The 26,066-nt window shown below is 41.0% G+C and overlaps 1 protein-coding gene across 2 annotated transcripts in view; it reads right to left on the bottom strand.

Annotated features, from left to right (window-relative positions):
- DECR1 (2,4-dienoyl-CoA reductase 1) overlaps positions 1 to 25,741 on the bottom strand; it is a 44,948-nt gene extending 19,207 nt beyond the window's left edge. The window contains exons 1-5 of one of the 2 annotated variants that reach the window (XM_005888295.3): positions 25,601 to 25,741; positions 4,869 to 5,071; positions 3,633 to 3,690; positions 3,424 to 3,510; positions 2,340 to 2,487 (exon numbers count right to left, since the gene is read on the bottom strand). In XM_005888295.3, coding sequence (XP_005888357.1) covers positions 2,340 to 2,487; positions 3,424 to 3,510; positions 3,633 to 3,690; positions 4,869 to 5,071; positions 25,601 to 25,651 — 547 coding nt within the window. In that variant the 5' untranslated portion in view covers positions 25,652 to 25,741. Of the gene's footprint in view, positions 1 to 2,339; positions 2,488 to 3,423; positions 3,511 to 3,632; positions 3,691 to 4,868; positions 5,072 to 20,124; positions 20,290 to 25,600 lie in introns of those variants that run through there. The other variant, XM_070382927.1, reaches the window with a different exon arrangement.
- Positions 25,742 to 26,066: the final 325 nt, after the last annotated feature.

Here is a 26,066-nt window from a genome sequence, read left to right as displayed (position 1 = left end):
GACAGTGGCAGACTTTATTATTTTGGGCTCCAAAATCACTGCAGATGGTGATTGCAGCCATGAATTAAAAGACGCTTACTCCTTGGAAGGAAAGTCATGGCCAGCCTAGACAGCATATTAAAAAGCAGAGACATTACTTTGTCAATAAAGGTCCATTTAGTCAAGGCTATGGTTTTTCCAGTGGTCATTGATGGATGTGAGAGTTGGACTATAAAGAAAGCTGAGTGCAGAAGAATTGATGCTTTTGAACTGTGGTGTTGGAGAAGACCCTTGAGAGTCGCTTGGACTGCAAGGAGATCCAACCAGTCCATCCTAAAGGAGATCAGTCCTGGGTGTTCATTGGAAGGACTGAAGCTGAAGGTGAAACTCCAATACTTTGGCCACCTGATGCAAAGAGCTGACTCATTTGAAAAGACTCTGATGCTGGGAAAGACTGAAGGTGAGAGGAGAAGGGGGTGACACAGGAGATAGTTGGATGGCATCACTGACTCAATGGACATGAGTTTGGGTAAACTCCGGGAGTTGGTGATGGACAGGGAGGCCTGCCGTGCTGTGGTCCATGGGGTCACAAAGAGTTGGACACCACTGAGCGACTGAACTGAACTGAACTGAAAACTGTCAGGTTACAGCATCTATAACTGACAGGAATTTTGGCAGAAAAAAACTGGCTCCATCTTTTAAGAAGCCTGAGCTAATATAATTTTAATGAAGTCCATAGAATTTTAATTTTAATCCAATGTGATGAGTAAAAATAGATCAAAGTCTATATTACAATGAAAGACAATAATGAGAAAAGAAAGGAGAGTCAGACGGAAATCAAGAATAACAAAGACGGGCAGGGGATGAAAGAAAACAGACAAGACAGGGAAATACCAAGTGATGAGAGAGACCAAGATGAAGAAATAAACAGAGAAACAAAAGTGAAGAGTTGATAGAGAGTGAGAGAGAGACAGACATATGGAGAGAAACAGAGAAATGAGTAAGAGGTATGGAGAGAGAAAATCAGACACAGTGTGGTTAATTCTCAAATACACTTGAAAAAGGATATAGTAAGAAGACATATAAAAGAGATACAAGGATCCTGGGAGAGAGAAAAGAGAGAAGTCAGCCCACACTTCTCTATCTCCCCACTCAATCATCCTTCTTTAAAAAAAATTTTTTAAAAAGCAAATTCCCTATCTCAATCATATTCACTTTGCTATAATAGGAATTAAAACATAGGGTTTCAACTTCAATAAGAGAACAGGGAAAAGATGGAAGTTGTTAGCACACGTGTAGAAAAAAGGCTAATGCCCCTCTAGAATCCTTCTGTCTGTTCCTAGATCCTTTCTCAAGCTGATTTGAGAATTATCCACGCTGTACAGAAGAAGAAATTGAATCTAATGAGACAAAAGCTTTGAACCAACAGAAGGAAACTGATCAGCTCCATGACACTCCCCTCAAGCCCCAAAGGGCATCCTTCAAGTAACACAAGGATACTTCCTCCTTGTCCTGGTTCGCAATACTCTATCACCTCTCTGAGAAAATACCTGCACCCTTCAAGTCCCAGCCACAGTCTGATCAGGGACAGTGTCTTATTCACCTCTGTCATTTGGACATGTAGCACAGGGTATGGTACACAAAAGTCATCAGTGAGTGTTAAGTGAGTAACTGTACACTGATTCTAGACATACTCGTTTTTCCAGTGGTCGTGTATGGATGTGAGAGGTGGACTGTAAAGAAAGCTGAGCACCAAAGAATTGATGCTTTTGAACTGTGGTGTTGGAGAAGATTCTTGAGAGTCCCTTGGACTGCAAGGAGATCCAACCAGTCCTTCCTAAAGGAAATCAGTCCTGAATGTTCATTGGAAGGACTGATGCTGAAGCTGAAACTCCAATACTTTGGCCACCTGAGGTGAAGAACTGACTCATTGGAAAAGACCCTGATGCTGGGAGGGATTGGGGCAGGAGGAGAAGGGGACAACAGAGGATGAGATGGCTGGATGGCATCACTGACTTGATGGACATGAGTTTGAGTGAACTCCGGGAGTTGATGAAGGACAGGGAGGCCTGGCGTGCTGCGGTTCATGGGGTCGCAAAGAGTCGGACACAACTGAGCGACTGAACTGAACTGAATTGAACTGACTCACTTGATACCATTGCATCACGACTGGTCAACAGAAAATAGAAATCCATATCACCAAAAGTAGCATTTAATAGAAAAACCTGTAATCAGGTTTTTCTGAGTGACTGAACTGACTGTACAAGTACAGACATTGCATCATTGAGTATCCCAGGGCTTAGCACAGAACCTGCACGCAGTAGGGATCCAATTAATATGTGAAAAATAAATAAACATACCTTTCTGTGCTTTGATTAGTTCCTTCCCAATTGCTAGAGTCACAAAGGCTGTGCCATTCAGAACTATGTCAGTTATTGTCTTCCAAGCATTAGGAGAGAGTCTTTCAGAGGGAGAAATAAAATTCCCTGCTGCATTGTTTATCACAATCTAACAAGTGAATAAGGCAAGTTATAGAAACTTAGATGAGGAGGAATATTTTTCCTAAAGAGCTTTTATTTCTGAAACTTAAAGCTAAAGTCCATAGTCTGTTAGGAACAATACTGTGAGATTTGGTTCAGTTTTACTTTCTGTGAGCCTTTGAAAATTTCCTATTATTGTTTACCAAATTTTGGAATTCTAATCCGTGTCTCAAAATTAGGGTAGAGTCTATTACTAAAAATATACATATAGATTAAGCATGTCTAGGATGTGATTATTTATTTCAAGGAATCTCAATTAAAGTGCCTTTAATTTCTGATATCATTTTGGCTTAACTTAGCTAATGAAATTCTTGGTTGATGACCAACTTCTTCAATAACAATAAAAATTCCACTTAGTTCTATAGTAGATATTGATTTGTCCAAAAATATCTTTAACATAGAAAAGTGCTCTCTTTGAGACTACTGGAGAAAAGGCTTCTTTCCAATATGCGAACCAAACAAAAGCAAAACATCCATGTATATCTCAGGTCTTATAAGGAGAAATCTGGAGCTTTTTTGTCCGTTTCCTTGTTTGTATTATTTTCCTCCATGGACAGAGATAATCCAAAATTATAAAGAAAAGCAAAGAGCATGAATCATTTAAACTAAATATTGTGCTCTTGGATAGCTACTCTTATTTCATAATCTTATTAAATATAGTGAAATAAAGTTTGTTCTATATGATTATAAATGTATTTTTAAAGTGTTCCTGAAAGGAAATAGTATAGCAGTCTACCTACTCTACTCCCTAGCAAAAAGAGCTGGCTTTTTGCTAGCAGAGGAAAACAGGGGCTTCTTAACACAGCACTTGCTCAGCATCAATATTTTATTTCATTAATACACCTTGGTAGGTGCTATCAACATCAAACACCTCATACTGTCGCCTCATCACCATCACACTTACATCAGGATGTCCGATGACTTTGATGGTTTCTGACACAGCGTTTTGCACCATATCAGGGTCCCTCACATCACACTGAATTGCATGAACCTGCAAAACAACAAAAACAAAAAGACTTCTACATTTTTCAGACTTCTTAATCCAGAAGCATGAGTCACTTACTTAAGCATGTTATCATTCCGAAATCTGATTTAAATAACTTTTTAATGTACCTTATTTCCAGTTTGAGAAGATATCTGCTCTGCAGTTGCTTTCAAAACATCAATTTTTCTAGAAAGAAACACATGGTACTTTGCATGAGTTCTGAAATAACTTCATGTTATATTTTTCTTTTTAATTTCATAAATTAAGAAAGAATTTACAGTTTAAAGACATGTATTTTGAGGACAATAGAAAAGCTAAATCTATAAACAAGTTAGTTTGAGTGCATTTATTTTCCAGAAGTTAAATTTAAGCAATTTTCATATATCTGACATTAATTGATAGAATTAGTTTTAAGCCAGTTAAATTTTAAATTATTTCTTTAATTATATTCTTTTCTATGTGTTTTCTTGTCCAGGCATGCTTTAGAAGGAAAATACATTCCTGGAATGATGTAAGCTTAGGTTAAACTATTTTTAAAAAATCTATGTTCTATATAAATCTATGTTACCAGATTTTATACCAAATTGATGGGTTTGGACAACCTAGATGTACTCAGAATCTTACACGCTTCAGAAAAACAAACACACAAAAGCAATGTAAATCACATAGTATTACAAAGAAAATAATATATTAACACACTTAAAAACATTGCAACATAAAAAAAAAATGTTCTGGCCAATTTGCATTAAAAGAAACATCTGAAAGAAACTCCTTTGGGCCCTTATAAATTATACAGTGACTTATCATTCAGACTATTATTTAGCCTATCTAAAAATTTTACAGTATTCCAAACTGAAAGAAAGGATAGATTTTTTGGCCAGTCTCTAAACCTCTAACTTAAATAGCTATAAGATACCAGGACATGCCTAAATAAATTCTTTCCACAAGGCCTCCCCCTTCCTATATTCATCACAATCGATGTTTTGAAATATTTGCCCGTCTTATAGGAAATGGAAGCATTCTATCCATTATCCTGGTGCAAGGTTAACTATCTACTGAATCAGTAATTATAACCACTCTCACTGAAAACAAAGGAGCCTCAATATAGTACTTTATTACTTCATACACAGAAAAAATTCTGTCGCTGAATTTGTGAAGTACATTATCAGTTCCATCATCAATCATTACTTCTATCATCACAAATAATAACTGACTTTTTCCAAGGAGATTTAAATCATCTAAAGACTATTTCATAGAGATTAAGATGCAAATCAAACAAATCTGGCAAAAAGTGTTTTCAACATTGTAGCACAGACTTATTCCATCACAGACTCTCGCCAGGCAACTTACTGAGACTCACTCACCGGCTGGCTATCACGCACTGTGCACCCAGGCTGGACAGACAAGTTGTCATTCCTTTTCCAAGGCCAGTGCCTCCCCCGGTAATAAATGCTACTTTTCCTTGAAAACTATTGGCTGGTAGCATCACTTTTGGAAAAGGTGGAAAGAATTTAGACTGCAAAGCTTCATTGTTTTGATATAATGTTTTTGTTCCATAACTGAAAAACTAATAGAAGAAAAAAAACTGAAATAGGCATACTTGTGTTCCCACAAAAGACATGAGATTTTAAACTTATTCTTTAATATTGGTCAAATTCGTGGATTAACACAAACACTGTAAACATATTGGTACTGTATTTAACCAATTTTTGTACTTTTTCTGTTGGAATGTTAAGTAGCATAGTAGAATGGTTTATAGCAAGGGCTTTGGGGCTAGACTAGGAGAGAACTTTCTCCCTAGTCATACAACCTTCAGCAAGTTATTTAATCTCCATTTGCCTCAATTTCTTCTATAATTGGAAATAATGACGGAACCTTCCTCATGGTCATTATAAGGGTTTCACGAGACAATATAAATAATATACTTAGGAAATTGGATAGCACATAGAAAACACTCTATAAATGCTGGCATTGTTAGTTCATGTGTTTAGCTTAAATTTAACTTAAAAAAGCTTAAAGCATGTTTGTCTTTTAACAAGAACAACTTGGAAAAAAATCACATTCCATCTTTTGAATCACTTAAGAACACTATAAAAATCCTTTATAAGGTTTATCAAATCAAATGCCTCTTCTCATGTTGTCTTTGAATAATAAATTTAAAACAGGAAAAAAATACTTCTTATAATTAAAATGGGGGAAACTATAAAACCATTTTCAACTAAAAAAGTATTTGGACTGCCCTATTTTGTATTTTACAGCTTACCCTCATATTACTTATCGAAAACACTGCTATTCTCTCTTTTTTAATTATGAAGACAAACTTTTAAGTGTTAAACACAGAAACAAATAAAGAGCTAACAATATTCATCAAGTGTTTACCACGTATCAGGATTAGAAACTAATTGTCACCACCCCATGAAATAGGTATTAATTCTACCCCATTGTACAGGAGGGGCCTAGAGAAGTTAAATATGTTGCCCAAGTTGCAAAACCAAGATTATAAAACCTTGCATGTTGTCTCTTTATATTCACTGAGATACTACTGAGTTTAATGATCACACTATTCGGGTATCTGATATTCCCCATCAGGTCATGGTTGTAAGATTAAAACTTCAGAATATATAATTTCCCACTAGAGCATTCTTATACATTAAATGGGCTGTCATTATTTGTCTTGAGATATCTAGAAATTTACTGTAAGGAAACAGAAATGTAGTCAATAACTTCAGTTCAGTTGCTCATTCGTGTCCGACTCTTCGCAACCCCATGAATCACAGCACGCCAGGCCTCCCTGTCCATCACCAACTCCCAGAGTTCACTCAGATTCACGTCCATCAAGTCAGTGATGCCATCCAGCCATCTCATCCTCTGTCGTCCCCTTCTCCTCCTGCCCCCAATCCCTCCCAGCATCAGAGTCTTTTTCAATGAGTCAACCCTTCACATGAGGTGGCCAAAGTACTGGAGTTTCAGCTTCAGCATCATTCCCTCCAAAGAAATCCCAGGGCTGATCTCCTTCAGAATGGACTGGTTGCATCTCCTTGCAGTCCAAGGGACTCTCAAGAGTCTTCTCCAACACCACAGTTCAAAAGCATCAATTCTTCAGTGCTCAGCCTTCTTCACAGTCCAACTCTAACATTCATACATGACCACAGGAAAAATCATAGCCTTGACTAGACGGACCTTTGTTGGCAAAGTAATGTCTCTGCTTTTGAATATGCTATCTAGGTTGGTCATAACTTTCCTTCCAAGGAGTAAGCGTCTTTTAATTCATGGCTGCAGTCACTATCTGCAGTGATTTTGGAGCCCCCAAAAATAAAGTCTGACACTGTTTCCACTGTTTCCCCATCTATTTCCCATGAAGTGATGGGACCGGATGCCATGATCTTCGTTTTCTGAAGGTTGAGCTTTAAGCCAACTTTTTCACTCTCCACTTTCACTTTCATCAAGAGGCTTTTTAGTTCCTCTACTCTTTCTGCCATAAGGGTGGTGTCATCTGCATATCTAAGGTTATTGATATTTCTCCAAGCAATCTTGATTCCAGCGTGTGTTTCTTCCAGTCCAGCGTTTCTCATGATGTACTCTGCATATAAGTTAAATAAGCAGGGTGATAATATACAGCCTTGACGTACTCCTTTTCCTATTTGGAACCAGTCTGTTGTTCCATGTCCAGTTCTAACTGTTGCTTCTTGACCTGCATACAGATTTCTCGAGAGGCAGGTCAGGTGATCTGGTATTCCCATTTCTTTCAGAATTTTCCACAGTTTATTGTGATCCACACAGTCAAAGGCTTTGGCATAGTCAATAAAGCAGAAATAGATGTTTTTCTGGAACTCTCTTGCTTTTTCCATGATCCAGCGGATGTTGGCATTTGATCTCTGGTTCCTCTCCCTTTTCTAAAACCAGCTTGAACACATGGAAGTTCACGGTTCACATACTGCTGAAGCCTGGCTTGGAGAATTTTGAGCATTACTTTAATAGCATGTGAGATGAGAGCAATTGTGTGGTAGTTTGAGCATTCTTTGGCATTGCCTTTCTTTGGGATTGGAATGAAAACTGACCTTTTCCAGTCCTGTGGCCACTGCTGAGTTTTCCAAATTTGCTAGCATATTGAGTGCAGCACTTTCACAGCATCATCTTTCAGGATTTGAAAGAGCTCAACTAGAGTTCCATCACCTCCACTAGCTTTGTTCGTAGTGATGCTTTCTAAGGCCCACTTGACTTCACATTCCAGGATGTCTGGCTCTAGGTCAGTGATGACACCATCGTGATTATCTGGGTCATGAAGATCTTTTTTGTACAGTTCTGTGTATTCTTGCCACCTCTTCTTAATATCTTCTGCTTCTGTTAGGTCCCTACCATTTCTGTCCTTTATCAAGCCCATCTTTGCATGAAATGCCCCCTTGGTATCTCTAATTTTCTTGAAGAGATCTCGTCTTTCCCATTCTGTTGTTTTCCTCTATTTCTTTGCATTGATCACTGAGTAAGGCTTTCTTATCTCTTCTTGCTATTCTTTGGAACTCTGCATTCAGATGCTTATATCTTTCCTTTTCTCTTTTGCTTTTTGCTTCTCTTCTTTTCACAGCTATTTGTAAGGCCTCCCCAGACAGCCATTTTGCTTTTTTGCATTTCTTTTCCATGGGGATGGTCTTGATCCCTGTCTCCTGTACAATGTCACGAACCTCTGTCCATAGTTCATCAGGCCCTCTATCTATCAGATCTAGGCCCTTAAATCTATTTCTCACTTCCACTGTATAATCAATAACTTAGGATAAGGCTATTCACAAGTAGAAATTGAATAAGAAAATGCTTATAATATGATGTAAAAAAAAAAAAGAGAGAGAAATATACAGGATGTCCTGAACTATAAATAAAAATACATGCTTAGAAAAATGACTGGAAGGAAATAACAACAGTAAGTAGTGGATTCGATATTTGCCAAGTGCCAGGTCTACTTAGGACTTTCTACAACCCTATAAGGTAAACTGTATTGTCACAATAGAGTGGGAAAGACTAGAGATCCCTTCAAGAAAATTGCAGATATCAAAGGTACATTTCATGCATGGATGATCATGATAAAGGACAGAAACAGCAAGGACCTAACAGAAGCAGAAGAGATTAAGAAGTGGAAAGAATACAGAAAAAAGAATTATACTAAAAAGGTCTTAATGACCCAGATAACCATGATGGTGTGGTCATTCACCTAGAGTCATACATCCTAGAATGTGAAGTCAAGCTGGCCTTAGGAAGCATTACTATGAACAAAGCTAGTGGAGGTAATGGAATTCCAGCTGAGTGATTTCAAATCCTAAAAGATGATGCAGCTAAAGTGCTGCATTCAGTATGTCAGTGAACTTGGAAAACTCAGCAGTAGCCACACAGCTGGAAAAGGTCAGTTCTCATTGCAATCCCAAAGAAGGGCAATGCCAAAGAATGTTCAAACTATTGTACAATTTCACTAATTTCACATTTTAGTAAGGTTAAGGTTAAAAATCCTTAAAGCTAGGCTTCAGCAGTACGTGAACCAAGAACTTCCAGATGTACAAGCTGGTTTAGAATGGCAGAGGAACCAGAGATCAAATTGACAATATTTGTTGGATTATGGAGAAAGCAAGGGAATTCCAGAAAAACATCTGCTTCATTGACTATGCGAAAGGATGGACTGGATCACAACAAACTGTAGAAAATTCTTAAAGAGATGGGAGTACCAACTACCTTACCTGACCCCTGAGAAAACTGTATGTGGGTCAAGAAGCTATAGTTAGAACTGGGTATGAAACAACTGACTTGTTCATGGAGTTCTCCACTGCTTCAATGGAGAAAGGAGTATGACAAGGCTGTATATTGTCACTCTACATATTTAAGTCTATGCAGAGTACATCATGAGAAATGCCAGGCTGGATGAATCACAAGCTGGAATCAAGATCTCCAGGAGAAATTACAACAACCTGAGATATGCGGACCGTAACACTATAAAAAGAGGAACTGAAGAGCCTCTTGATAAGGGTGAAAGAGGAGAGTGAAAAGCTGGCTTGAAACTCAACATTAAAAAAAACGAAGATCATGGCATCCAGTCCCATCACTTCATGGCAAATACAAGGAGAAAAAGTGGATGCAATGACAGATTTTATTTTCTTGGGCTCCAAAATCACCAGGGATAGTGACTGCAGCCATGAAATTAAAAGACACTTGCTCCTTGGAATGGAAGTTATGCCAAACCTAGACAGTGTATTAAAAAGCAGAGACATTACTTTGCTGACAAAGGTTCATCTAGTCAAAGCTATGGTTTGTCCAGTAGTCATGTATGAATGTGACAGTTGGACCATAAAGAAAGCTGAGAGTCAAAGAACTGATGCTTTTGAATAATGGTGCTAGAGAAGGCTCTTGAGAATCTCTTGGACTGCAAGGAGATCAAACTAGTCAATCCTAAAGGAAATCAACCATGAATATTTATTGGACGGACTGATGCTTAAGCTGAAGCTCCAATACTTTGGCCACCTGATGTAAAGAGATTGGAAAAGCCTTGATCCTGGGAAAGACTGAAGGCAAAAGGAGATGTGGGCAACTGAGGATGAGATGGTTAGATAGCATCACCAACTCAATGGCCATGAATTTGAGCAAATTCCAGGGGATAGTTGAGGACAGAGGAGCTTGGCATGCTGCAGTCCATGGGGTCACAAAGAGTTGGAGACAACTTAGGGGACAAAAACAACAACAACACTGTTACTCCAACTTTATAGATGAGAAAACTGAAGCAAACAGGTAGGTCCAGTAACTAACTTTTAGAGGCAAATAATGAAAGTAGTAAAGATTCAAATCTAAGATGTATCTGACTTCATTCATTACCTTTCACAGTCATTATGTATGACTAGGTAATGGGATAATAGAAGATTACTTGTTCTTTTTGTTAGGTTGGTTGATTTTGAGTAATTTCAAATTTTATTCAATAAATATTAGTCTGATTTGATTTTTAAACCAGGGGGGAAAAGTTACTGAAGGATAAAATTTGAAAATGTGATAAATGATAAAGAAAAATGTGCAGATCTGGTCATCTTCCAAGCTGGTCATTATATTTCCTTTAGTTTCATGTTGACAAAGCCTTGAAGGACTTCTTATCTCTCCTTGTTATTCTCTGGAACTCTGCATTCACTTGGATATATATTTTCCTTTCTCCTTTGCCTCTCGCTTCTCTTTTTCCTCAGCTATTTGTTAAGGCCTTCTCAAACAACCACTTTGCCTTCTTGCATTTCTTTTTTGGGGGGATGGTTTTGGTCATCACCTCCTATACAATGTTACAAACCTCTATCCATAGTTCTTCAGCCACTCTGTCTACCAGATCTAGTCCCCTGAATCTATTCGTCACCTCCACTGTATAATCATAAGCAATTTGAATGTCCTAATGGCTTTCCAGTACTTTGGCCACCTCATGCGAAGAGCTGACTCATTGGAAAAGACTCTGATGCTGGGAGGGATTGGGGGCAGGAGGAAAAGGGGACGACAGAGGATGAGATGGCTGGATGGCATCACAGACTCGAGGACGTGAGTTTGAGTGAACTCCAGGAGTTGGTGATGGACAGGGAGGCCTGGCGTGCTGTGATTCATGGGGTCGCAAAGAGTCGGACACGACTGAGCAACTGAACTGAACTGAACTGAACTGAATGGCTTTCCCTACTTTCTTCAAATTGAGTTTGAATTTTACAATAAGGAGCTGATGATCTGAGCCACAGTCAGCTCCAGGTCTTGTTTTGCTGACTCTATAGGGCTTCTCCATCTACCGCTACAAAGAATATAATCAATCTGATTTTGGTATTGACCATCTGGTGATGTCTATGTGAAGAGTTGTCTCTTGTGTCATTGGAAAAGGGTGTTTACTATGACAAGTGTGTTTTCTTGGCAAAACTCTGTTAGCCTATGCCCTGCTTCATTTTGCACTCCAAGGGCAAATTTGCCTGTTATTCCAGGTATCTCTTTACCTTCTACTTTTGTATCCTAGTCCACTATGATGAAAAGGACATCTTTTGTGTGTGTGTGTGTGTTAGTTCTAGGAGATCTTGTAGGTCTTCAAAGAACCATTCAACTTCAGCTTCTTCGGCATTAGTGGCTGGGGCATAGACTTTATTTACTGTGACGTTGAATGGTTTGCCTTGGAAACAAACTGAGATCATTCTGTCATTTTTGAGATTGCATTCAAGTACTCTTTTGTTGACTATGATGGCTACTCCATTCCTTGTAAGATTCTTGCCCACAGTAGTAGATATAATGGTCACTTGAATTAAAATTAATTAAAATTCTCCCATTCCTGTCCATTTTGTTCACTGATACCTAAAATACTGATGTTCACTCTTGCCATCTCCTATTTGACCACATCCAATTTACCCTGATTAGCATGCATGCACACAAAAGGTGGAGTAACACCTGAGTCTGAGTTGACTCAACACTGCCCACAACAAGTCCAGAGACCTTCCTACAAATATTGGATGACTTTCTGAGCAGGGAGATTGACTGAAGAAAACTGTGGGCAGAGGAAAATGAAGGAATCACAAGGATATTCTTCATACTGCCACTCTCCATATATTTCTCTCTTTTTTCTCATACGTTCTTATGTTGTCCTTTCTTTATTATTCCCTTAACTTTCACTTTTTAACCTACTTTTTCCAGTTTTAAAACATCTTATTTTTTTTTTAATTCATTTCATTTTTTTCCTGTTTTGAGGGTACTATGTAGTTATATTGCATTTTCCGCCATGCTTTCATTTTGCATTTTTGCTAGTCATGTTTTTACTACACATTTTCACTTAGGGGCTTGTTTATTGGCTTGATTGCTCTCTTATGTTTTGACTCTAGTTTTTATCCTTTTCTCTGTTTTCTCTCTTCTTTTTATAAGTGTGCGAGTTTCTTTGGGTGTTACTGGCTACTGAGTGTTGCTTTCACCATTAGTCTTGGAGTTTTGTCCCACATGGCCTATGAAGTCTTGCTGCTACAGTTAGGGGTCGAGCCTGAGCCCCCGAGGTGGGAGACCCGAGTCTAGGACCTGGGACCACCAGAGAACTCCCAACTTCATGGAACATTAATCGTGAGCGCTCTGCCAAAGGCCTCCCATCTCAACACTAAGACCAAGCCCACCCAAAAGCTAGCAAGCCCGTGTCATGCCAGTACTTTAGCAAAACAGGAACGCAACTTTGTTCATGAGCAGAAAGGCTGCCCAAAGCCGCACCAAGGCACAGACACCCAAAAAACACGACTGGAAACGGCACTACCCTTCAGAGAGACAAGATCCAGCTCCATGCACCAGAACACAGACACACATTCCCCCAACCAACAGACTTTCATAAGGCACTGGTCCAACTCCACCCACAAGGGGCAGATTTCACAACTGAGATGAACTATGACCTACCACCAGGCAGAAAGGAGACTCCAAACTCAGTAAGTTAAATAAAATAAAAAGACAGAAACATGCAGCAAATTTAAGGGCCATGGTAAAAACAAAAACAGAAAAACAAGGCCAAACAAATGAGGAGGAAATAAACAGCTTACCTGAAAAAGAATTCAGAGTAATGAAAGTAAAGATGATCCAAAATCTTGGAAATAAAATGAAGGCACAGATAAACAGACTCGAGGCAGGGATTGAGAAGATACAAGACAAAGTTAAAGAGGACCTAGAAGAATTAAAGAATAGACAATCAGCAATGAACAACACAATAACTGAGAGCAGGAACCAACAGCAGAATAACTGAGGCAGAAGAACAGACAAGTGAATCAGAAAGTAGAACGGTAAAAATCAGTGAAGCAAAGCAGAATAAAGGGAAAAGAATAAAAAGAAATGAGGAAGTCTCAGAGATATCTGGGACAACATTAAGTGGACCAACATTCGAATTATAGGGGTTCCAGAAGAAGAAGAAGAAAAGAAAAGGCACGAAAAAAATATTTGAGATTAGAGTTGAAAACTTCCCTAACATTGGAAAGGAACTAGCCTACCAAGACAGGTAGGCTAGGTAGGCTCTCTCCTACCAAGAGAGCCCATACAGGCTAAACCCAAGGAGAAAAACCCAAGACACATATTAATTGAACTAATGAAAATTAAATACAAAGAACAAGTACTAAAAGCAGCAAGGGAGAAGCCACAAATAACTTACAAGGGGATCCTCCTAAGGCTAACAGTTGATTTTTCAACAGAAACTCTGCAGGCTAGAAGGGAATGGGAGGCTATACTTCAAGTGATAAAAGGAAAAAAAACCTACAACCAAGATTACTCTTTTTAGCAAGGATCTCATTCAGATTTGAAGGAGAAAGCAAAAGCTTTACAGCCAAGCCAAAGTTAAGAAAATTCAGCACCACCAAACCAACGTTACAGCAAATGCTCAAGGAACTTTTCTAGACAGGAAATACAAGAGAAAGAAAAGGTCTACAAAAGCAAATACAATACAGTAAATGGTAATAGGATCATGGGTGTGCATGCTCAGTCACTTCAGTCATGTCTGACTCTTTGCAACCCTGTGGACTATAGCCTGCCAGGCTTCTCTATCTATGGGATTCTCCAGGCAAGAACACTAGAGTGGGTCCCCATGCCCTCCTTACAGGGGATCCTCCCGACCCAGGGACCAAACCTATGTCTCCTGCATCTCTTGCACTGCAGGCAGATTCTTTACTGCTCATTCACCAGGGGAGCACAGACATAACAATAATTATCTTAAACGTAAATGGACTAAATGCTACAACCAAAAGACACAGACTAGCTAAATGGATACAAAAAACAAGGCCCCTATATACGCTATCTACAAGAGATTCACTTTAGACCTAAGCACAAATACAGACTGAAAGCGAAGGGCTAGAAAAAGATATTCCATACAAACAGAAATCAAAAGAAAGCAGGTGCAGCAACACTCACGTCAGCTAAAGTAGATTCATGTTGATGTACGGCAGAAACCAACACAGTACAGTAAGTGCTTATCCTCCAATCAGAAATAAGTAATTCTTTAAATGTCGATTTCGTGAAGACCAAACAATCTTATTTGTCAAGCAACTTTGAAAGTGCACACTTTTGCATTTCTAAAGGAATTCATATAGTGCACAAACAGAGTAAGCCTACAATAACTACTTTGGAATTTATTTTATCCAGTTGCTAGAAGGCATAAGCCTGTGACATGCATGCATTCTTTTCAGTGCCCAGACCCTACTGTCACTTCCACATAATTGACATGGTTCATAGTGTCTGGAAATATAAGGGGCAGACAGGACGTTATTTCCTGCAGAATAAAGAGATCATCCCACCTGCTAATGCCAATAGTGTCAGTATACTAAAAACTTTAACAAAATTGAAGAGCCCAAATTCTACCCATTCCATTCTTGCCACAGGCTTTATTAAACTCAAACTCCACACCTGTGTGGTTTGCTTGAGCACCTCTACCTGCTCCTTCTCTTAAACCGGGCACTGCACAGAGGCCTCTGATATTCTAATCTTCTGCAGAACACAGATCTCATTGCCACAGCAACATGAAGGTAAGGCTAAGCAAATATAAAAGAAAGTTAGCTGACTCCAAGCTTCAGTGGCTAGGCTGAATTATGTGGTTGTTACCAGTTACAAAACAAAAATTACATTTTTGCGTGATGATATGTCTCATAGTGATGAACATCAGTCCTTGAAAAAGTAGCTGCTCTGTGTTACAGGGTGTACTTGCTAATTTTTATTACAGTTCTTATCTGTATGCAATTAGATGTAGACTAAATAGATGTTTCACCCACACTATGCAATCAAGGAAGATGAAATCAAAGAGATAAGTTAATAGGCACTTTGAAATTTTCAAGTGGAGTTTTCACTCCTGCTTGCCTCTCATTCAAGTCATCTCCTGTTGATCCCTATCACATTAGCCAAAACTAATATGACTAACTTTTTTGAACCAAGAAATATAAACCCTGCGCTTGAAAGAGATTTGTTGTGATTTGGGAATTTGCTTCTATGAAAAAGTACTAGAGACAAATATGATATTATAATTAGGTATACTGTTAACTCATTTTATTTTTAGCAAGTTTTTACTGAGCATATGCTATACCCAAGACACTCTTCCAACCAATGGCAATATAGTGGTGAGCAAAACAGATACACTATTCCATCCACAGAGAGATTATCTTTGGGACGAGGGCAGATAAATTAAGTGAAATATATAGTATAGTAAAAGCTAATGTGTTGCTGTGGGAAAAAAATAAGGCATAGAATATGGGTAGAATGTTGCTATTTTAAATAGAGTGGTCAGCAAAGGTCTCACTGCAGTGACATCTGAACAAAGACCCAAAAGGAGTGAGGGAATGGGTCACATGGTTCTTTCAGGCAAAGGAAAAGCTAAAGGCAAAGCCCCTGAGAAGGAAGCCTACCGAGCACATGAAGAGTCAGAGGGCCAGCATGGCTGAAGAAGATGGAGGAAGGAGAAAGAGGGAGAGAGGTGAAGTCAGTGAGGCATAGAGGACGGGATCACAAAGGCTGAGTCAGCCACGACACGGACTGACATTCTTACTCAAGTTGTGTGGGAAACTTTCCAAAGTTTTGAGCACAGGACTGTCATGAGCTGCCTTAGGTTTGTAGAGATTTGTTCTGGTTACTAAATTGAGAAGAAAATGTAGGAGGCAAAATGGAAAGCAGGGAAAGTAGGTGTAATGTTTTGTAGCTGGCCAGGCAAGAGATGACGACCTTGACTGAACGCCACCATAGGAGGAGTGGGAAGTCAACAAATAAAACTACTTGTGGGTGAGAAGGTCCCAGAAAAAGAAGATGCAGTGAATTACTATTTCCTCTTGCCTTAAAGTCCAACCTCAGCACACCTTGATCCATATCACTAAAAGAAGACAAAGAGGGCTCTCTCTTTAATCAAGGCTATTTGGTGGACCAAAATTTTCTGCTTCTCCCACCTTCATCTCAGTATCTGAAGCTACTTTGTGCGTTGCCTTTGTGTTTTAGAAAGAATAAGATTTAACGGTGAACTAGAAGGAAGTGGGGATGAGTCAGACAAAAGTCATTAGTCTGGGTAAGAAATAATGAGGACAGCAGAAATCAAGGCAAGACAACACTTTCCACACATTTAACATGTTGGTTAGCCTGAACTCAGAAGCCAGCCAACTGGAAATGGGAAGCAAGAAGGGGAGAGCTGAAGATGACAGAGTTTAAATAGTATAAATAGTAACTGAAATGACTCGGTTGATCTGAGAAGACTCAAGTTGGAGAATTGAAAATAACCAGTTCTGTATCAGAAATGTTTCACCTGGCATGCCTGTGGAATAGTCAGGTAGAGATATCTAATCTGGAGTTAAAAATATAATTTTAAAGCATAAGCAAAATAAATCAGGGCTAAAGGTGAATGGCAACATCATTTCACAAATTGTGAAAGCCTACAGTTCTATCACAGCTTTTGATGCAAGATAGCATGGGAGTTTTCCCATTCTGGAAGGGATCACAGTACAGTTGTCCCCTTACTCTTAACTTACTTAACTTACCCAGGCATTTCTACTGTCAAAGTAAGTTATCATTTTAGGAAGAGAATATAGGACAGTTAAGTTTGCTGACTATTTTCCACCCGGAATTTTCTTTACAAACTAAGGGCTAGGGCTGGGTTTCCCTGGTGGCTCAGTGGTAAAGAGTCTGCCTGCCAATGCCGGAGACACAGCTTCAATCCCTGGCCCACGAAGATCCCACATGCCAGGGAGCAGCTAAACCCATGTGCCACGACTATTGAGCCTGTGCTCTGGAGCCCAGGAGCCACAACTCCTGAGCCCATGTGCTGCAGCTACTGACTCCCATGCACCCTAGAACCGGTGCTCTGTAACAAGAGAAGCCACTGCAAGGAGAAGCCTGAGCACCTTAACAAGGAGTAGCCCCTGCTCTCTGCAACTAGAGAAAGCCTGCATTCAGCAATGAAGATCCAGTGCAGCCATAAACAAATAAATAAAACTAAAAGAAAAAAAAAAAACTAAGGGTTGCCAAGTATTAATGAAATGCCTTCTAATTGCCCGTATTCTACCTCCCTAGTCAGTATCCTTCCTCTCTGCTTACTGTCTGACTTCAAAGACTCCTATCTTCCACCATTCACAAATACTAAGGGTCAGTGCTACATCATCTCTTAGGTGGTCTCTGCCCTCCAGTCCCCCTTTACCCAGCACATCTGCGATACTGCTCTCCAGAGTACTACAAACCTGCTTGTAGCACTTCTCTCTTTGGGATTCCCTGCATAAAGTTCAGATTCCTCAGCTTCACCCAGCACAGCAAGTCATCATGACCTGGCTCTTCTCCATCTATCCAGCCTTATCTCCCTTTGTTTTCCCCTCCTTAAAATTTATACTCAGATAAACAAAATATTCAAGGTTCCCCAAATACCAACTGTGTCCACCTCTCTATCTTTACACAAACGGATCTCCACCAACACTCAACATGCATCATTCAAAGGCTAAGGCCTTCGTTAACACTCCTGACAGACTTATCATTCTCCCCACCACCTCTACAACTTAATCAAATCACCTGTATACCAGTTTAGAAGTCCTAGAGGCCCCCCTTACGGCAGAAAGTGAAGAAGAACCAAAGAGCCTCTTGATGAAAGTCAAAGAGGAGAGTGAAAAAGTTGGTTTACAGCTCAACATTCAGAAAACTAAGATCATGGCATCCAGTCCCATAACTTCATGGGAAATAGATGGGGAAACAGTGGAAACAGTATCAGACTGTACTTTTCTGGGCTCCAAAATCACTGCAGATGGTGATTGCAGCCATGAAATTAAAGATGCTTCTCCTTGGAAGGAAAGTTATGATCAACCTAGACAACATATTAAAATGCAGAGATATTACTTTGCCAACAAAGGTCCGTCTAGTCAAGGCTATGGTTTTTCCAGTGGTCATGTATGGATGTGGACTATAAAGAAAGCTGAGCACCGAAGAACTGATGGTTTTGAACTAGTGTTGGAGAAGACTCTTGAGAGTCCCTTGGACTGCAAGGAGATACAACCAGTCCATCCTAAAGGAGATCAGTCCTGGGTGTTCATTGGAAGGACTGAAGCTGAAGCTGAAACTCCAATACTTGGGCCACCTGATGCAAAACGCTGACTCATTTGAAAAGACCCTGATGATGGGAAAGATTGAGGGTAGAAGGAGAAGGGGACAACAGAGGAGGAGATGGTTGGATGGCATCACTGACTCAGTGGACTTGGGTTTGGGTAAACTCTGGGAGTTGGTGATGGACAGGGAGGCCTGGCATGCTGTGGTTCATGGGGTCGCAAAGAGTCAAACACGACTGGGCAACTGAAATGAACTGAGAGGCCACTTAACATTTTCCAGATACATCATTTACCCCTCTCTTCTCTCTGGCTCTTCTTGTAAATTCTCTCAGAGAGGAACATTTTCCTTAGCTCAGGGGCCAATGATAGAAATTTGGACTTCATCACACACCATGCACCCAATCCACTGAGTTCATTTTAGTCCTAAATAGCAACAAAAATTGCCCTTAGGTCAGACCCCTGTCACTTTTACTTATACTCTAGGATCCCTATCTCAAGTCCCACCTGATGACATTACTTTCCTGCTTCCACTTCTGATGGTGCCATTTGCCTCCTCAGCCTGGCCCAGTCTTCCTTTCTCACCTCCTACCATGGACCAAGCAGCAAGGACTCTCCAGTTACCACTTGAATATCACCAGACTTCAGGCCTCTCATGTACAGCCATTCCCCGGTTGAGGCCACCACGGTCTCTTATCCAGAGAGAGTCTTGCCCAAGTTTCCTCCATTCTCACCCTGCTCTCAGGCCTTCAGGACAAAGCTCTGACTCCTTCCTGGGGCTCACAGGCCTCCCCCGCCTGTCTCTCACAACCCGCCTCCTTACTTGGGACCTATAACTCTAGTCTGGGTCTTCACGAAGGTCACTCTGCTGCCTAGAACTTTCTTACTCTTATTCCTTCCCCTGGCTAACTTCCACTGATCCTTCAGGTTCTAGTTTAAATGTAAAACTCCAAAATGATACACCTAAAAACTGTACACTTCCCCCTCTGTGAGTGGGAATGTCTTCTTCCCCAGTCCTGATGCTTCACTTCCCCCCAGGAGGGAAGATGTCTTCCCTCCTTAACTCCAGGCTTCTTTTGCCCCTTTATTCACTCTGTCCCCCTACAAATAGTTTATCTGACCAGAAAATTTTGAGAGAATAATAGGGCATGAGTAGTCCTTCTTAAACCTTCTCCCTCTTGAAACCAGAATTGAAAGAGACACGTTCAGAATTGAAAGAGATACCCCAATGTTCATCACAGGACTGTTTACAATAGCCAGGACATGGAAGCAACCTAGATGTCCATCAGCAAACCAACAGATAAGAAAGCTGTGGTATATATACACAATGGAATATTACTCAGCTATTAAAGCGAATGCATTTGAATCAGTTCTAATGAGGTGGATGAAACTGGAACCTATTATACAGAGTAAAGTAAGTCAAAAAGAAAAACACCAATACGGTATATTAATGCATATATATGGAATTTAGAATGATGGTGATGATGACCCTAAATGCGAGATAGAAAAAGAGACACAGATGTAAAGAACAGACTTTTGGACTCTGTGGGAGAAGGCGAGGGTGGGATGATTTGAGAGAATAGCATTGAAACATGTACATTACCATATGTGAAACAGATCGCCAGTCCAGCTTCTTTGCATGAGACAGGGCACTCAGGGCTGGTGCACTGGGATGACCCTGAGGGATGGGATGGGGAGGGGGGTGGAGAGGGGTTCGGGATGGGGAACACATGTACACCCATGGCTGATTCATGTCAATGTATGGCAAAAACCACCACAATATTGTAAAGTAATTAGCCTCCAATTAAAATTAAAAAAAAAAAAAACTTAGCAAGTGAACAATAATCACCTTAGGGAGCTAGCTGCCCTCAGCAAGCAAATGTTCCCCCTAAGGTGATTATTGCTAAGTCCTATATGATGCTTTGCAACCTCATGGACTGTAGCACACCAGGCTCCTCTGTCCTCCACCATCTCCCAGTTTGCTTAGATTCATGCCCATTGAGTCAGTGATACAACCTAACCATCTCATCCTCTGCCACCCACTTCTTTTGCCTTCAACGTTTCCCAGAATCAGGGTCTTTACCAATGAGTAGCTCTTCATATCAGGCGGCCAAAGTATTGGAGCTTCAGCTTCAGTCCTTCCAATGAATGTTCAGGTCTGATTTCCTTTAGGATGGACTGATTTGATCTCCTCGTAGTCCAAGGGACTCTCAAGAATATTCTCCAGCACAGTTTGAAAGCATCAGTTCTTTGGTGCTCAGCCTTTTTTGTGGTCCAAATCTCACATCAGTACATGACTACTGGAAATAACCATGGCTTTGGCTACATGGTCTTCTGTCAGCAAAGCGACGTCTCTGCTTTGTAATACACCGTCTACATCTGTCACAGCCTTCCTTCCAAGGAGCAAGCATCTTTTCATTTCATGGCTACAGTCACTGTCCCCAGTAATTTTGGAGCCCAAGAAAATAAATTCTATCACTGCTTCCACATTTCCCCCTTCTTTGTGCCATATTATATCATAATGTTACTAGACTGTTAAGCTTTGTGAGCAAGAATCAGTTCTTTCTTATGCTTGGATGGCTTAGTATAGTGCCTAATATATAGCAAATGTTCAATCTGCCACATAAATAAGTGAAGCCCAGCATGCCTTGGGCCCTCGGCAATCTGTTCAGCCTCATCATCTCCATGCACTTCTCTCTGACTCCAAAACTTCACAAACTCCACAGTGCCAAACCACTTGGCTTTTTAAAAACAGGCCATGCTCCTTCACTTCTTGAAACATGCAATTCCTTGTATTAATATCTAGATTGTCTTTGGGGCTCCATATAACTCAATTCCAAAAGTGAGCTTGGAGCCACCTCCTTCATGAAGCCCTCCCTGTCTCCTTTAGCAACACACTGTTTCGTTCAGATGTCCATTCTAATAACACATCTGCATTTTCACAGTCTGTTGATGTCTCATGATGACCCACTGGAATACAGTATTTCAGACAGATTTTGGATGAGGACCTAGTATGAAATATGCCTTACACACAGCACAGTACATGTATTCTGTCGTGTAACAGATGTTAGTTATTTACTCTGTGCTAAATGGCAACTCACTCCACTATTGTTGCCTGGAGAATTCCATGGACAGAGGAGCCTGGCAGGTTACAGTCCATGGAGTCAAAAAGAGTCAGACATGACTAAGCTACTATCACTTCACTGGGCACTATTCTAGGCCTGCCTCCAAGAAACCTATATTCTGAAATTTTGAGTTGGGTAAAGAAAGATTTCTTAGGCTTTCTGGATAGAAAAAAATAAAATAAAGAAAACTCGAAACATAAACAAGGGGGAAAAAAATCTAGCTGGCTTTATACTTCTCACTGACAATATTCAGCATCAGAATAAAATGAAACAATGTTGATTAAATTCAATGTGAAAAACAAATGTGATACAGCCAAGCAAAAACATGGCTAGTCAGCCGTCTCTTTGCCAGTACAAACAGATGCCTGGGATGAAGTTGGTCAAACATTAACCCTGGTTATTTCTGACTGGCCAGTTTGCAGACATGTATTATTTTGTTTAATTTAACTATTAATATATTACTTGAATTCATATTGGCCCAGTATCATTTTTATAAAAATACTAATTACTCTTTATTTTTTTTTAAAAAGTGAAAGTCCCTCAGTTGTGTCTGACTCTTTGTGACCCCCATGGACTATACAGTCCATGGAATTCTCCAGGTCAGAATATTGGAGTGGGTAGCAGTTCCCCCTGAAAAATTTCCAGGGGATCTTCCCAACCCAGGGATCAAATCCAGGTCTCCTGCATTGCAGGTGGATTCTTTACCAGCTGAGCCACAAGAGAAGCCCCCCAAAACAGGGAGGAGGCAAAGGATGGCAATGTGCATCAGAGATATCAAAGAACTGTAAATTTTTAAAAGTTCCACAAATTGTATGCTTAACCTTACTATATAAGATGAATTCTTGTATTTTCTATTCTATTCCATTTTGCTTTTCTTAAACTCATTTTGTTCCACTAAATTATTTGACGGTCCAATCATGAGTTATTATTCATAACTTTAAAAATATACAAGAAGCTATTAATTCAAGGATGGTAGTGATAGTTTCCAAGTAAAGATTGTCAAAGAATGCCCAACACTTTGTAGGCACTTAATTAGCATTTTCTGATAAACTACTGAATGAGTGAATGTTTTCCTCAGTAAAACTGAAAGCAACTTGAGAGCAAGTTTTGTATTTTTTTAACCTTTGCATTCCCATAGCCAAGCAAAGAGCTAGTTCTCATTAAATGCTGTACTGAACTGAGCCCTAGTAGCCCATAGCACAATATTGGTTAGTTAGTTAGTTCAGTCGCTCAGTCGTGTCCGACTCTTTGCGATCCCATGAATCGCAGCACGCCAGGCCTCCCTGTCCATCACCAACTCCCGGAGTTTATTCAAACTCATGCCCATTGAGTTGGTGATGCCATTCAGCCATCTCAGCCTCTATCGTCCCCTTTTCTTCCTGCCCCCAAGCACCCCCAGCATCAGGGTCTTTTCCAATGAGTCAACTCTTCTCATGAGGTGGCCAAAGTACTGGTTTCAGCTTTAGCATCAGTCCTTCCAATGAACACGCAGGACTGATCTCCTTTAGAATGGACTGGTTGGATTTCCTTGCAGACCAAGGGACTCTCAAGAGTCTTCTCCAACACCACAGTTCAAAAGCATCAATTCTTCGGTGCTCAGCTTTCTTCACAGTCCAACTCTCACATCCATACATGACCACTGGAAAAACCATAGCCTTGACTAGACAGACCTTTGTTGGCAAAGTAATGTCTCTGCTTTTGAATATGCTATCTAGGTTGGTCATAACTTTCCTTCCAAGGAGTAAGAGTCTTTTAATTTCATGGCTGCAATCACCATATTCATAAACAGTGAAAGTCATTCAGTCATGTCCATCTCTTTGGAACCCCACGGACTGTGACCTGCCAGGCTCCTCTGTCCATGGAATTCTCCAGGCCAGAATACTGGAGTGGGTAGCCAGTCCCTTCTCCAAGGGATCTTCCCAACCCAGGGATCGAACCCAGGCCTGCTTGCATTGCAGGTGGATTCTTTATCATCTGAGCCACCAGGGAAGCTCACTTCATAAATAGATATATGAGGGATGAAACATTTCTCAGATTCTTGATAACTAAAATATTTAAATCGGGGGCTTTAATTGTAACAACTTGTATTTGCCCACAAAATCATGTTTCCAGGAACAACCTGCCACTTCACAGATGTGAAAACTTTTCTACACCCAGGAATTCACACCGAAGCTTGTGTGGGCCAGGAAAGGGAGACACACCACTTACAAGGAACTCTCTTGCCTTCAAACCTCCATCCTCAAAACTTCCATTTTTCTTAAGCAAAGGAACTTCAAACTGTCAGGTTACAATTAATTTTTAGTTCATTTTCTCCCTCTCATGCTATATTGCGTAATGACATCAGAAGATCGTGGACACGGTCTGTGTGACCTTATTACTACAATTCTAACAATTTGTGTTCTTTAAAAAATCTCTGAAGATTTCTCTACTTTACAGAGCCATTATAGGATCCAAATGAAGAGTTCTTTAAGAAGCATCAGACAGTGTAGCCTTCTTTTACAACCTACAACCCAAATCTTTGTAAGAGAAAATACTATCAACAACACCCTGGCCTTGAACAAATCTCACTTTTTAAAAGGAAGTTCTCTCTTACGTCATAGACTCATAGTATTCCCTTGTGTTCAGAACTGGAATTTGAAATTTGTCCATGTTTTTCAAAAAAGATAAAAACATGGCTACTCATTCTAACTGAAAAAAGTTTTTTTCACAATTGGCACACTGATTTTTCTACTTGGCTAAGGAAATTGTGAATTCAGGTTTAGTTTCGCTTAGCTCACTAAGGTTTCTTTTCATTTGATTGAGGAAAGGGGTTGTCTTGGATATCATTAGTCTCTTTTTCCTTTCTCTTTCTTTCCCTCTTTAGCTGTTTCCTCTTGACCACTTTAGACTATCAGACTAGTGGAGAGATGTTGACAAAACCAAACAAAATTAGGAGAGAAAAAGCTGTGGAAGCCAGCCCGAGATGCAGCGCTCCCAGCATTAACTGCAGGCAGGGAAATTTAAACAGCTCGATTTGCTTTCTATTTTTTTTTTTTATGTGAATAGGTTCATATGGGCTTCCCAGGTGTAGTGCAGAGGTAAAGAATCCACCTGCCAATCCAGGAGGCAAAGGCTAAAGAGAGGCGCGTTCTGCTCCGCAGATGGGGAAGACCCCCTGGAGTAGGAAATGGCAACCCACTCAGGAAAGACCCTGGAAAATTCCCTGGACAGAGGCGCCTGGAAGGCCACGGTTCATGGGGCCCGCAACGAGTCCAACGGGACTTAGCACTCACGCACGCCAGGTTGGTATTGATCTTTGAACAACAAACAGGAGAACGAATTTCTTCGTTTAAAAAAAAAAGGACTCCAGCTAAGGCCAATGTTTCCTCTGGGCCCCGCTCCCCACCCCTCCTTCCCTTTCCCCCTCGTCCCCAGGCCGGCAGGTGTGTGCAGGGCCCTTCTCTCTATTTACATGCAACTTGGACTCTTTGCGACCTCATGGACTATATAGTCCATGCAATTCTCCATGCCAGAATACTGGAGTGGGTAGCCTTTCCCTTCTCCAGGGGATCTCCCTAAGCTAGGGATCGAACCCAGGTCTCCTGCATTGCAGGCGGATTCTTCACCAGCTGAGACACCAGGGAAGCCCGACTTTCACTGGAAACTCACAAGAATGTGCAACTTGTGAGAACCACGCAGGCGTTCAACGTGCCCCTCCACACGGGCACAAACGTACCCCAGGGCTTCTCCCGAGGGCAGCTTGGATGTGACCGCCCCTCTTCATCCCAGTCCCGGGAAGCCACAGCCCCCTACCCCGGCCCCGCGTCTGCAGGACGCCCGCGCCTAGCTCCCCGCACCGGGACCGCGGGGCCCCACGGCGCTCCTCCCCGCGCCCGGGACGCCGGGTCTGCGCTCCCTGGACGGGGATCTTGCAGGGGACACGCAGGGCTCCCGGCCCTTTCGGCGCTGCCTTACCCGCCGGGAACCGCGGCCCCAAGAAAAGAGAAGCTGGTTTAGCACCGCCATGTCTGGCCTCCCTAGGTCTGGCCGGAAATGCGCGCGCGAAGGGAGGCGGGTCAGAGAGCCCCAAGTTGGCAAGACTGGGCTGGCCAGGGAGCCGACCCGCCTGGGCGGCTGGGGCTCCCCGCCCCCCGGGTCAGAGCCCAGGCCTCAACTACGCTTTTTTCGTGCTCTAATTACCTTTATTTTCCCCATTGTTGTTGTTGTTTTAATAGGGTATTTAATGGAGGTTCATCTGTCCCTCTGAGTGCACGACTTACTGTGCCAGAAAAGTCCGAAGATTGCAGAAATGCAAGACATGGATACACGTGTATTTAGCGACTAAGTCCTCTCTGACTCTTTGGCACCCCTGTGCACTGTGGTGGTAGGGTAAGGGAGTTAGAGAAGGCTAGGTTCGGAAAAAAGAACCAGACAGGCACTT

The sequence above is a fragment of the Bos mutus genome, chromosome 14 (assembly GCF_027580195.1).
Source record: "Bos mutus isolate GX-2022 chromosome 14, NWIPB_WYAK_1.1, whole genome shotgun sequence".
In the NCBI taxonomy this organism is placed as follows: Eukaryota; Metazoa; Chordata; class Mammalia; order Artiodactyla; family Bovidae; genus Bos; species Bos mutus.
Note: the sequence above shows the minus strand (reverse complement) of the source record. Positions and strands in the feature narration are given on the sequence as shown.